The sequence below is a fragment of the Nerophis ophidion genome, linkage group LG08 (assembly GCF_033978795.1).
Source record: "Nerophis ophidion isolate RoL-2023_Sa linkage group LG08, RoL_Noph_v1.0, whole genome shotgun sequence".
Lineage (NCBI taxonomy): Eukaryota > Metazoa > Chordata > Actinopteri > Syngnathiformes > Syngnathidae > Nerophis > Nerophis ophidion.
In genome coordinates this window covers 48,359,806-48,374,509 of record NC_084618.1, presented here as the reverse complement: position 1 = coordinate 48,374,509, position 14,704 = coordinate 48,359,806, and the positions used below count along the sequence as shown (strand labels likewise).

The 14,704-nt window shown below is 38.0% G+C and overlaps 1 protein-coding gene across 5 annotated transcripts in view; it reads left to right on the top strand.

Moving 5' to 3' along the window:
- The window catches only part of LOC133557864 (myosin-16), a 138,882-nt gene that overhangs the window by 100,786 nt on the left and 23,392 nt on the right, over nucleotides 1–14,704 (top strand). For all 5 annotated transcript variants that reach the window (XM_061908734.1, XM_061908736.1, XM_061908733.1 and 2 more), the window contains 8 exons: nucleotides 4,880–5,007; nucleotides 5,117–5,313; nucleotides 5,395–5,527; nucleotides 5,607–5,823; nucleotides 10,148–10,284; nucleotides 11,407–11,510; nucleotides 12,051–12,243; nucleotides 12,325–12,528. In XM_061908734.1, the coding sequence (XP_061764718.1) occupies nucleotides 4,880–5,007; nucleotides 5,117–5,313; nucleotides 5,395–5,527; nucleotides 5,607–5,823; nucleotides 10,148–10,284; nucleotides 11,407–11,510; nucleotides 12,051–12,243; nucleotides 12,325–12,528 (1,313 nt within the window). The remainder of the gene's footprint in view (nucleotides 1–4,879; nucleotides 5,008–5,116; nucleotides 5,314–5,394; nucleotides 5,528–5,606; nucleotides 5,824–10,147; nucleotides 10,285–11,406; nucleotides 11,511–12,050; nucleotides 12,244–12,324; nucleotides 12,529–14,704) is intronic.

The window sequence follows — 14,704 nt, the reverse complement described above, 5'->3', positions numbered from 1 at the left end:
TAGAATCAAATCATCCAGGGTTCCAAGTGCATTACATCCAGGGACTTGCACAAGCGTTTTTGGGGGGCAAGTGCTCAAGCCAGAAAAAATTAGTCATAAAATTATTATTACAAAAATCCCAGCAGGATCTTTTCAATGTATATAGCAACACATTTATTAGTTTTATGGTTTCTGACAGACTTGAATCATATCAGCACCATCATCAGTTTTTAAAGATTTTTAAAAAGCGTTCTAAGCTAAATCTATTGCGACGATATGCTTATTACATTTAACACACCCCTTATGGTTGAGGAATTCACATTAGTCGCATAATTTTGATCTTGACCTCAGAATGCTAAGATTATCGCAGATCTTCAAGATGCAACATTTTTATCAAATTGGAATAATAGGATATTTAGACTGATTTGGTGGATTTAAAGATCCCGTTATATTTATAAATGAAATTGTAAATGGGTATTTGGTGAGTATATTTTGAAATGTATTGTATTGTACTGTATTTTGTATATTATATAATGATGTGTATTTTAACTGTGGTTCCCTGTCCATAAGCTGTGTGCTTCTAGGGATGACCATTTTTGCAGGAGAGAATCTGATATTAACAAAAGAAACAATAATGACATACAAAACTATGTCGTCTGTAAATAAATAAATCAATCATAATAATAGAAATATTGTTGTTCGCTGGCATTGTGAGGCGTTTGCGATTCCAAAAAATGTGGAGGATAGCAGGCAGTGTGCATGTAAGAAGAGTTTTTTTTACTTTAATACACAAGGAAAAACCAAAAAAATGTAGTAGCATAGTGTGGCGTAAAACTTAAAGCGCAGCTCAAGATTAAACCGAGCATAGTGCGTAGAGCATAGACTTAATCATAGGTAGCGAGAAACCTACAACAAAACAGTCGCATTTAATGAACAATGGACCCGCGAGGAGGGCAAGGTGAACTGGACAAATATAGGGGATTGATTAGTGGTGATAGCAGGTGTCGTCACTAATCAATAAACAAAAACAGGTGTGTGAGCTCAGACACTCCTCGCAACAAAAATGTAAACAAAGCCAGACTTGGGGTGCTATCAACATAAACGTACACTAAATCTACGGAGAACAACAACAAAACCAACAAAGGACATGACTTGAAGAGACCACAATATATCTCACCAAGACTATCGTAGCTCAATTTAAGACCCATCTTTCATCTCAACAATTAATATCTTCAATAAAAAATAGTGAACTTGACTCACTTGTAGAACAGTAAACTGTTGTGAAATGATTTGCCTGTCGAGCTATCTTTGCTGGTTCTTGTGAAACAATAAATATGAGTTAGAGTATTGGCTTGTCCTAAGTTAATACATTTTTTAACTGATTAAACAGTGATTTGTGATTAAAAATGGTAAACTCCCCATATGTTGAACATGACAAACGTCAATAATTGGTACTTTAACTTTAAACATTTAAACAACGGCATTACCACCAAAGCTCTTTTGTTTCGAAAATAGCGGACCAGTAGCGATGTAACGTTTTCAGCTAAGCTAATTTTGTGGTTAATTTTGCACCAGACAATGTCAGGGAATTGCACAAATGCTATTATTACCCATCTGTCTGATGAGAGAAGGAGAGCACCACCATGATGACCAACAATAAAATATTGTCATTTTATTCATTAAAAACAAGGCAGAGGTTTTATCCAACAAGTATATTTGATATATTGGACCACTGTCACATTACACACAGTTTGCACAGTAACACTGTGTTTGAATATAAGGAAAATAAACAGTGTACTTTAATCAACTGATTCTTTTGGAATACCACTAGATAGAGCGTACATACCACTAACCGGACACGTACCACTGTTGGAAAATAACTGTCCTACATTATGGACTTGTGACGTGGAGCAATTTTGGGAGGAATCCTGACAAGAACTCAAATGTACAGTCGCGATCAAAAGTTTACATACACTTGTGAAGAACATAATGTCATGGCTGTCTTGAGTTTCCAAGCCAAATAACTTTTCTCCAGAAGGTCTTATCGTTGTCCATGTGATGTCAGATGAAACAAAAATTGAGCTGTTTGGCCACAATACCCAGCAATATGTTTGGAGGAGAAAAGGTGAGGCCTTTAATCCCAGGATAACCAATCCTACCATCAAGCATGGTGGTGGTAATATTATGCTCTGGACCTATTTTGCCGCCAATGGAACTGGTGCTTTACAGAGAGTAAATGGGACAACGAAAAAGTAGCATTACCTCCAAATTCTTCAGGACAACCTAAAATCATCAGGGTCTTGGTTGGGTCTTGGGCGCAGTTGCGTGTTCCCACAAGACAATGACCCAAAACTGGTAAAGGAATGGCTAAATCAAGCTAGAATTACGTTTTTAGAAAGGCCTTCCCAAAGATCTGACTTAAACGTATTCACAATGCTGAAGAAACAAGTCCATGTCAGAAAACCAACACATTTAGCGGAACTGCACCAAGTTTGTCAAGAGGAGTGGTCAAAAATTCCACCAGAAGCTTGTGGATGGCTACCAAAAGTGCCTTATTGCAGTGAAACTTGCCAAGGGACATGTAACCAAATATTAACATTGCTGTATGTATACTTTTGACTCAGCAGATTTGGTCACATTTTCAATACATAATAAATTCATAAAAGAACCAAACTTCATGAATGGTTTTTGTGACCAACAAGTATGTGCTCCAATCACTCTATCCCAAAAAAATAAAAGAGTTGTAGAAAATTATTGGAAACTCAAGACAGCCATGACATTATGTTCTTTACAAGTGTATGTAAACTTTTGATTGGGACTGTATGTCCTGTCAGATAGTAAAATATACAGGTGCTGGTCATATTATTAGAATATCATGAAAAAGTTGATTTATTTCATTAATTCCATTTACAAAATCAAAGTTGTAGAATGTATACATTCATTCCAAACAGACTGATACATTTCAAGTTTTTTTTGCCAAAAAGGAGATGATTATAGCTGACAACCAATGAAAATCCTAAATTCAACATCTCAGAAAATTTGAATATGGTGAAAAGGTCAGATATTGAAGACACCTGGTGCCACACTCTAATTAGCTAACTAACTCAAAACACCTGGAAAAGCCTTTAAATGGTCTCTCGTTTTGATTCTGTACGACACACAATCATGGGGAAGACTGCTGACTTGACAACTCTCCAAAAGATGACCATTGATACTTTAAAGAAGGAGGGCAAGACACAAAAGGTCATTACCAAAGAGGTTGGATGTTCCCAGAGCTCTGTGTCCAAGCACACTAATAGAGAGGCAAAGGGAAGACAAAGATGTGGTAGGAAAAAGTGTACAAGCAAGAGAGATAACCGCGCCCTGGAGAGGATTGTCAAACAAAACCGATTCAAAAATGTGGGGGAGATCCACAAAGAGTGGACTGCAGCTGGAGTCAGTGCTTCAAGAACCACCACGCACCGATGTATGCAAGATATGGGCTTCAGCTGTTGCATTCCTTGTTTAAAGCCACTCTTGAATAAGAAACAACGTCAAAAGCGTCTCGCCTGGGCTCAAGACAAAAAGGACTGGACTGCTGCTGAGTGGTCCAAAGTTATGTTTTCAGATGAAAGTACATTTTGTATCTCCTTTGGAAATCAAGGTCCCAGAGTCTGGAGGAAGACAGGGGAGGCACAGAATCCACATTGCCTGAAGTCCAGTGTCAAATTTCCACAATCGGTAATGGTCTGGGGTGCCATGTCATCTGCTGGTGTTGGTCCACTGTGTTTCCTGAGGTCTAGGGTCAATGCAGCAGTCTACCAGGAAGTTTTAGAACACTATATGCTGCCTGCCGCAGACCAATTTTATGGAGGTTAAGATTTCATTTTCCAACATGACTTGGCACCTGCACGCAGTGCCAAATCTACCAGTACCTGGTTTAAGGACCATGGTATCCCTGTTCTTGATTGGCCTGCAAACTCACCTGACCTTAACCCCATAGAAAACCTATGGGGTATTGTGAAGCGAAAGATGCGAGATGCCAGACCCAACAATGCTGAAGAGCTGAAAGCCACTATTAAAGCAACCTGGGCTCTCATAACATCTGAGGAGTGCAACAGACTGGTGGACTCCATGCCACGCCGTATTGCTGCAGCAATTCAGGCAAAAGGAGCTGCAACTTAGTATTGATTGCCGTACATGCTGAAACTTTCCATGTTCATACTTTTCAGTTGGCCCACATTTCTAAAAAATATTGTTTGGTACTAGTCGTAACTAATATTTTAATTTTCTGAGATACTGAATTTGGGATTTTCAGTAATTGTCAGTACTAATCATCAAAATTTAAAGAAATAAACATTTCAAATATATCACTATGTGTGTAATGAATTGATATAATATGTAAGTTTCACGTTCTGAATATAATTACTGAAATAAATCAACTTTTTCATGATATTCTAATAATATGAACAGCACCTGTGTTTGAGTGGAATTGATGACAGAAAATAATTTATATTTTTAAATTAACTGAATAAAAACTGTCCTCCAGCTGAAAATGGTCATTTTCTCACACAGGGCAAAAGGGCAAGTGCTTGACCACAAGGGGTCTATCTATGCAAATGCCTGGTAGAGTCAATAATATATTGTTACATGAACCACTTCTGGTACATGTGACCCCCAGTCGTATGCAGAAAGCAGTAGAATAATACTGCTATGAAAAAGACATAGAGAAGACTGCATATATGGTGCAATTGCAGTATTTTGATAGCCCAGAGTTGAAGGATTGTGTCGATCTCTTTAATGCAATTTCAGTCTAAAATAATCATTTTTTGTTAATTTGCTGGTTTGACAATAATCGGAAAAAATAATCCATTAAATGTACAATTTGTCAATAAGTCAACCGTTTAATGTGCCCCACTAGCTGACAATACAGACATGAGTCGCCGGTTGGAGGAGGCCGAGAGCAGATCGAGCCAGCTCAGCCGCACCAAGACTCTCCTCCTATCTCAACTGGAGGAATTGAAGAAGCAGCTGGAGGAGGAGGTCAAAGTTAGTGTAACACAACTAAAACTGTGAAAATAAAGGGAAATTAAGTATTTAATGTGGCGCTATGACAAGCAAAAGCAACACCCAACACGCGGTGTCCTACGGTTGCCAGTGTAAGCAGGCAGTCGGCGGAAGTCTGAGCTCAATGCGGCAGGAGTGTGAGGTGCTCAAGGAGCAGCTGGAGGAAGAGCAGGAGAGCAAGCAGGAGCTGCAGAGGCTCATCTCCAAGCTCAACAGTGAGGTGACACACTGGAGGACGAAACACGAGGCGGATGCCATCCAAAATGCTGACGAGCTGGAGGAAACCAAGTAGGTCAAGAAAGTGGATTCTGGCAGTCACGGTCATTTGAGCATTGAGTTCCAGCGGTCCAAATGATGCTTGTGCCACAGAAAGAAGCTCGTGTTGAGGCTGCAAGAGGCCGAGGAAGCAGTGGAAGCTACACAGGCTAAGTGCTCTTCTCTGGAGAAAACCAAACAGAGGCTCCAGGGAGAGGTGGAGGAGCTGTGCGTCGACCTGGAGAAGGTAAAGTACAGGTCTACGTTTTCCCTATAAACATATTTTAATTAGAAAATATATACATACATTGTGTTTTCCATTTCAGGCTTGTAACTGTGGACAAGCTCTTGATAAGAAACAGCGGGTGCTGGAGAAGCAGCTGAGCGACTGGAAACAGAAGTGTGAGGAACTGGTAGCCGAGGTTGAGAGCTGCCAGAAGGAGAGTAGACAACATGCTGACGAGCTTTTTAAAGTCAAGACGGTGCACGAAGAGTCTCTGGAGCAGCTGGAGGCTCTTCGAAGGGAGAACAAGGCTCACAAAGGTACATTAATATATCTGCCTCACATATTTATTGTATGACAATCATTTATGGCATACCAACAGTGTTGGGAGTTTTGTGTTAAATAAGTCATTACATGTCAGAATCAGAATCAAAATCAGAATTGTTTTTATTGCCACTGTTTGAGAACAGGTTCACAAACTAAAAATGTTTGTTGGTGCAACCGTGCAACATAAAACACAGAATAGGAATTAAATGTAACATGTTTTAATATATTTTCAACTCCGACAACATGTATGCATTAGATCAGTGGTTCTTTTTCACCATTTTTCTCCCAAGTACCACCTCAGAAAAAACTTGGCTCTTCTAGTGCCACCATAATGATTAACATTAAAATACAGTAGCATAATAGGCCTAAGTATTAATTTTAAAAAAAAACTGAGGATTTATTTAACAAGTATATATATACAGTATATGTATATATTTTGGCCACTGTAACATTACACACAGTTTGAACAGTAACACTGTGTTTGCATATAGACAAATAAAACACTGTACTTTAATAAAGTGATTATTTGGTTCACCACTAGATGGAGCCTGTGTACCACAGTTCTAGAATTCTGCGTTAAATTTTGGTTTAAGTCTGATTGCATGTCAATCATACAGTAACATACCATCACTGTTTGGTGGTGATGTGACTCATTCTTGGTATATGTTAAAAACGTAACACTCGGCAAATAAACGTTTTCTTTTTTTGTTCAAGTTTTTTTAATGGGATCGATTCGTGGGGCCAAGAGTTACATGAACTCTAGGTGGGAGCGTGTTTTGCCTCAACACTGGCTCGAATTTGAGAGCATGCAGCATCGAACGCGTCATCTATCCACAGTCGGAAACCGTGGTGGAAAATAAACGTTTTCTTTCATGTAGCATCATCACTTGTGGATGAGAGGAAAAAAATATGGTTAAATATGCTACCCGCGACCCCGAAAGGGAATAAGCGGTAGAAAATGGATGGATGGATGGATGCTACACACACTAGGCTAACTGCTAAAGCTTCGATGTAAAGTCGGGGTGATCGAGCCGGATGTCGATACTATTGACACCTTGTCTTGTACGTATGTAACTGTGACTATTGAACAACTTCAGCTGTACATCTAGCAAGAATGGGAAATAATTCTACCTGAAAAGCTTAAAAAATTGGTCTCCTCAGTTCCCAAACGTTTACTGAGTGTTGTTAAAAGGGAAAGGCCATGTAACACTGGTAAAATTGCCCCTGTGCCAACTTCTTTGCCATGTGTTGCTGCCATTAAATAATCATTACGTTAATGATTATTTGCAAAAACAAATTCAGTTTCTTAGTTTGAACATCAAGTAACTTGTCTTTGCAGTCTATCCAATTGAATATAAGTTGAAAAGCATTTGCAAATCATTGTATCCTGTTTTTATTTATGATTTACACAACGTGCCAACTTCACTGGTTTATATGGTCTTGTAGAAAACAATGCATCTGGGGGCTTGTGTGTGCCTAATGTTGTCAGTATTACAATATTACCTAACAAATATAAATATTAATTTATGAATGTTGCTGGTCTTTTACTTCAGACTACTTCCTCAATCGACATATTTAACAATTAAGTAAAATACAACAAAAAGGCAACACGTAGCGAAATAGCAACAGCCAAGAGTAAATAAAAAATCCACAATCTGATACGATACCACTTTTATGCAGAACTTTGTTGTAGAAATATGCGTTCACTTCTGTACTGAAACTATTCGTGTCTTGTCTGCATGGAACAGCTGCAACATCGTCCCTATGATTACGGTAATAACCTGTGTATCACTCAAAAGCGCAGATTCCAACCATTCAAATGCTTTGAATAGTTTCACTTACGGTAATTCCAAAACAATACTGCACGTGATATTGCCTTCCGCAGTTTGGATGATAAAGGTTTAAAAAAAAATAATTTAGGGACGTTACAAGGTCCAAACTCAAGATCCTTCTGTCTTGTATTTTATCCTAGTATTCCAAATGTCTTTTTTGGTTGTTTTTGTTATTGTATCAATTCTATGGGAGAGGGACTTATAACCCTGCGGTCCCCTCTAAGGTTTCTCATTGTAATCCCATTGGGTTGAGTTTTTTTCTTGCCCTGATGTGGGATCTGAGCCTAGGATGTCATTGTGGCTTGTGCAGCCCTTTGAGACACTTGTGATTAAGGGCTATGTAAATACACTTTGATTGATTGATTGATTGAAGCCTCTGGATACAGTAATGCTTTGAGGGCCAAACATAAACGATTAAAATGGGAGCCAATATTACTTTTTGCTTTTTTCAACACCACAAATTTGATAAATCGTCTGATTTACAACAATACTAATACATAAACTTTTTTTTGTTCTTTAAAGGTATTATTGTGGATGCTTTAGTTAATTGTAATAAAACATACATTTTCAGCTCTATAATCATTTGTCAAAGTGTCGGATCGGGACATTAAATCGGGTCTGATGTTGATTGGGACATCCCTGATTGATATCATGTGTAGTGCCTGCTGTGTTGGAAATGTTGTCATATTAAAATGCAGTAATGTATTCAAGTTAAATTGTATACTTTTGATGAATGTCACTCGAAGTGTTACACATCACACAGACACTTTCACTATTCACAAAATGTTTGGGATATCCGGCTTTCAATTGACATTTTTGGATGATTCTAAAATACACTATAACCTTTACGTGACCTTGTCTAAATGTTTGAATGCACATGTCCCAACAATTCATTGTTGCGGTTCTTTTTGTACAACTTGTAGTTCTCCAACAAGAAGCGGAAATAATCCAATAATTCTTCAAAATGTTCACAGAAAAGCATAATCTAAGCATTTTTCTTACATTGTCTCTGTATCTCTGTTGCAACCTGTATACTGCAATAGTGTACTCTAAGCCCCTGAGCCACTTCCATCCTGTTTCATATTGATCTCATTATGTCAAAATCATTTTGCAATGCAGTCTGCTGAAAACGATGGAAAGTGCCACTCTAAATAGCAACCGACACTGTGGTCAAAGTCTGAAATGCTACAAAAAAAATGTTAAATATTTGTCATGTTTCCTGTGTCAGTGGTCAATTCCACGTTGACACACTGGTTTTGAATTCAAAGCAAGTTGTGCAACAAGTACTGAAATATTGTTGGTCATGCACATTCATAAGTTTAGAGGTTATAGTACATTTAATGCCATTTAATATCCTTAACTTTTGTGAGTCGTTTATATTATATGCCTAATGACAGTAGCTAAAATATATCTTGTTTTGAAAGTACCTTACCTAACACTGGACACCAGTAAACTACACTGTCTTACTAATGTATGTCTCCCATTCATTTTCATTTGTTTTTCTTTCAAATTCAGTCAACAAAAGACATGAATTACATTTACTGACACAGCAATACAGTATTTCAATCGACTTGATTAATAGAATTGAACTTTTAAAGTAAAATACAGTCTGTTCTGAGATGACTTCTGATGTACTGGATCTGGTGCAGTAGTGCTGTGGTTCTCAAATGGGGGTAAGCGTACCCCTGGGGGTACTTGAAGGTATGCCAAAGAGTACGTGGGATTTTTTTTAAATATTCTAAAAATAACAATTCAAAAATCATTAAAAATATATTTTTTTTAATAATACTTCAACAAAATATGAATGTAAGTTCAGAAACTGTGAAAAGAAATGCAACAACGCAATATTCAGTGTTGACAGATAGATTTTTTGTGGATATGTTCCATAAATATTGATGATAAAGATTCCTTTTTTTGTGAAGAAATATTTAGAATGAAGATGGATCTCTATTACAATCCCCAAAAAGGGCACTTTAAGTTGATGATTACTTCTATGTGTAGAAATCTTTATTTATAATTGAATCACTTGTTTATTTTTCAACAAGTTTTTAGTTATTTTTATATCTTTTTTACCAAATAGTTCAAAAAAGGCCATTATAAATGAGCAATATTTTGCAGTGTTATACACCTTAATAAATCAGAAACTGATGAGATAGTGCTGTATTTTATTTATTTATCTCTGTACCCCGCCTTCCGCCCGATTGTAGCTGAGGTAGGCACCAGCGCCCCCCGCGACCACAAAGGGAATAAGCGGTAGGAAATGGATGGATGGATATATTTTTTTTCAACCAAAAATGCTTTCTTCTGATTAGGGGGTACTTGAATTATAGAAATGTTCGCAGGGGGTACATCACTGAAAAAAGGTTGAGAACCACTGCAGTAGTGGACCACAAAAACCTGCATTTTAAAGGAGAACTATTGAGTCGTACCAGAAAAGCATAACTTACTTAAATGACTTACTTTTTTTTTTTTTTTTTTTTTACAGAAGAGATTATCGACCTCACAGACCAGCTCTCAGATGGAGGCAAGAATGTCCATGAACTGCAGAAAGCAAAGAAGAAGATCGAGATGGAAAAAGAGGAGTTACAAGCTTCATTGGAGGAGTCAGAAGCAGCTTTAGAGGTATGGTCATAGAGCCAGTGCAGAATAAAGACTTAAATTTTTCTTACTTATTGGTAAGAACATTTGAAATCAAACCATGGAGGCATTGCAGCGATAACATTCTTGCCTTCCTTCATACTTTGCCAAAAGAGCTGTTCGGTATTTGCTCATTTTGTGACATTTTTGCTGTGTGACGTTAGCGGATTATCCATATATGGTTGAAATTTACCCAAAGTGCCTTGCGGGTATTCACCAGTGTAGTCCGTACTGTAGTCAATAAGCTAAATGTTTTTTGCTACCCTCTTGTTGTGGGGCAGACTGGCTCATACATGCACATGCATCCTCCGCTGTTGCCATTTCTAATAGAAAGTAGCGTATAGTTCAAATTTATAGCTGTCAGTAGACTCGCTATGGAAGCGCTAAAAACTAAAACATGGCTGACAGGGAGAAGACGCAGTCTAAGTGGAGCCACGTAAATAAAACCACCCACAAAACGACGCATTCTTAAGAAACAGCCAGAAAGCAGCTTGAGGATGTATGGAAGTTCATTTGTGTCGTTATTCCGAAAGCTTTATATAATATATATAACTGAGTTTTATGCATTTGAATTTTGTGAACCAAATGTTTTTTTTTACATCAAATTACGCTGACAGTTTAATTAAAAAAACAACAACAGTGTATTAAAATGTTGTGTATAAAAACTCAATTTTTTTTTTAAATCAGTGTATGAATATTCAGTGTGAAAAAATTCAGTGTGTAAATATTCAGTGTAAAAAAAATGTGCTGCTTCAAAAAACAAGACTTACTTCCGGTATATTAAAACAAAAATAGATTATCTTGTTTTAAAACCAGCCAATGAGGTGTCATTAATTGATGTAAAATAAATCAGTTCACAAAATCCAAATACAAAACATTCAGTTAAATAAATTCTGTGTAATAAAAACACCAATTAACCTCCACTAAGATTGACTGTAAAACATAATCTCTGCAAAAGTTTGACCAAACCATTAAATGTTGTGTAGACCACAAGGAAGTGCTTAAAATGTAAAAAAACAGAAATTGACCCCTTTAAAAGACACACCATTTTTAAATTGTTTCTTCACATCACTTTACAGTAATGAGGTTGCATTGATCTGGGTTTAGGCGGAAGAAACCAAGCTGCTGAGGCTGCAGCTGGAGTTGTCTCAAATTAAAGGAGATCTTGAGCGCAGACTTCAAGAGAAAGAAGAAGAGGCTGAAGCTGCTCGGTACCTCCTCTGTCTCAATGTCACTTCCCACATCTATCACACTAACGCTCTTTTGCTCTGTAAACTCTTCTGCTTTTAACATTGTCCTTTATTTCCCATTGTCCTTCATGTATTCAAACGCAGAGGTAAGACCTGTCTCTTTCCGCTTCTTCTTCCTTCAAAACCAGCTTGGCTGCGATTAAATACAACATTCGGTAACACTTTAGTATGGGGAACATATAGACAATTAATTAGTTGCTTATTAACAGGCAAATTTGTAACATATTGGCTCTTAATTAGCATTATTAAGTACTTATTAATACCTTATTCTGCATGGCGTTATTATACAACCAGTAAGCCATTAACTAAGAGTCTTAGTTAGTCTTAACCCTAACCATAACCCCAACCCTAACCCCAAACCCAACCTCAACCCTAAACCTATAACCCTAACCTTTTAATAAGTAACTAATTAATGGTGAATATGTTCCCCATACTAAAGTGTTACCCAACATTCATATAACCTCATTCTTCTCTTTGACCGTGTTCCTTCTTCTTTGTCAGAAAAAGCCATCAGAGGGCGTTGGAGTCCCTACAGGCCACTCTGGATGTGGAGATCAAAGGTCGAACGGAGGGACTGAAGCTCAGGAAGAAACTGGAGGCTGATCTCGCCGAACTGGAGCTTCAAGTGGAACTACTTACCAAGAGCAACAATGAGTTCAGCAAGAGCAGCAAAAAGAGTCAGCAGCAGATCAAGGTTTGATGACAGCGTGATATTTTGTCCACTCGTCAATCTTCTGCTTAGAAGAGAGCACAGAATGACTAATTTCTGCTTCAGGATATGCAGGCTCAGCTGGAGGAGGAAGTTAGGGGCCGTGAGGAGCGCAAAGAGGAGATGGCGGTCTTAGAGCGACGTTGTGCTCTGCTGGTCAGCGATAGCGAAGAGACTCGCTCTGCCCTGGAGAGCACAGAGAGGACTCGCAAAACCTTGGAAGTGGAGCTGCAGGATGCCAATGAAAAATGTAGTGACCTCAACAACCAGGTGACTTTTTTTCATCAGTTCAACCAAATGTTGTGTTTTTGCTGAACACAACATCTAAAATCCATCTCTCGGTTTCATCTACTGTGATCCAAATACCACACGCTGAATAGCGTGTGCAAACTTTTAACAGTGTGCGTGTACTATTAGTGTGCTTGTTTGGTATATCTACAAACCCCGTTTCCATATGAGTTGGTAAATTGTGTTAGATGTAAATATAAACGGAATACAATGATTTGCAAATCCTTTTCAACCCATATTCAGTTGAATGCACTGCAAAGACAAGATATTTGATGTTCAAACTCAAACTTTTTTTCTTTTTTGCAAATAATAATTAATGTAGAATTTAATGGCTGCAACACATGCCAAGGTAGTTGGGAAAGGACATGTTCACCACTGTGTTTCATCACTTTTTCTTTTTACAACACTCAATAAACGTTTGGGAACTGAGGAGACACATTTTTGAAGCTTTTCAGGTGGAATTCTTTCCCATTCTTACTTGATGTACAGCTTAAGTTTTTCAACAGTCCAGGGTCTCTGTTGTCGTATCTTAGGCTTCAAAATGTTCAATGGGAGACAGGTCTCGACTACAGGCAGGCCAGTCTAGTACCCGCACTCTTTTACTATGAAGCCACGCTGTTGTAACACGTGGTGTGGCATTGTCTTGCCATAATAAGCAGGGGCATCCATGATAATGTTGCTTGAATGGCAGTATATGTTGCTCCAAAACCTGTATGTAACTTTCAGCATTAATGGTGCCTTCACAGATGTGTAAGTTACCCATGCCTTGGGCACTAATACACCCCCATACCGTCATAGATGCTGGCTTTTGAACTTTGCGCCTATAACAATCCGGATGGTTCTTTTCCTCTTTGTTCCCGAGGACACAAATGTCCACAGTTTCCAAAAACAATTTGAAATGTGGACTCGTCAGACCACAGAACACTTTTCCACTTTGCATCAGTCCATCTTAGATGATCTGGGGCCCAGAGAAGCCGGCGGCGTTTCTGGATGTTGTTGATAAATGGCATTCGCTTTGCATAGTAGAGCTTTAACTCGCACTTACAGATGTAGCGACCCACTGTATTAAGTGACAGTGGTTTTCTGAAGTGTTCCTGAGCCTATGCTGTGATATCCTTTAGCGATTGATGTTGGTTTTACAGTATATACAGTGCCATCTGAGGGATCGAAGGTCACGGTCATTCAATGTTGGTTCGGCCATGCCGCTTACGTAGAGTGATTTCTCCAGATTCTCTGAAACTTTTGATGATATTATGGACCGTAGATGTTGAAATGCCTAAATTTCTTGCAATTGCACTTTGAGAAACGTTGTTCTTAAACTGTTTAACTATTTGCTCACGTAGTTGTGGAAAAAGGGGTGTACCTCGCCCCATCCTTTCTTGTGTAAGACTGAGCATTTTTTGGGAAGCTGTTTTTATACCCAATCATGGCACCCACCTGTTCCCAATTAGCCTGCACACCTGTGGGATGTTCCAAATAAGTGTTTGATGAGCATTCCTCAACTTTATCAGTATTTATTGCCACCTTTCCCAACTTCTTTGTCACGTGTTGCTGGCATCAAATTCTAAAGTTAATGATTATTTGCAAGAAAAAAAATGTTTATCAGTTTGAACATCAAATATGTTGTCTTTGTAGCATATTCAACTGAATACGGGTTGAAAATGATTTGCAAATCATTGTATTCCATTTATATTTACATCTAACACAATTTCCCAACTCATATGGAAACGGGATTGTACTAAGACTCTGATCCAGGGATCCAGAAAAAAGTGCCATTAGAAACCCAAAAAAATTCTTAATTAACCTCTTAAATCATCCAGCTGCTATAAAACTATAAAAGGGTTGTTGAGTAGACAATATGTCTTTTTTATTTGTTTTTATTTTTGACAATTCAATTATGTTGACACGCATGTGTAGGATGGAAAATTCTCCCTTCCTCATTTGCCTTTGCAGTTTTATACATGAAACATTATGTCGCAAAACAGTTTCAGCTTTGATAAATAACATTGAGAGTGCTTAGTGAATACATTTACATTTCCTCCAAGTATTGTAAGCCTGAAGAGTCACTTATCTCTTGACTTTGGTGCTCTCTCAACCAGTCAGTCAAACCAAAGTCCACAAACAAGTTTATGTCCATGAAAGACAAGGAAGGTATTTG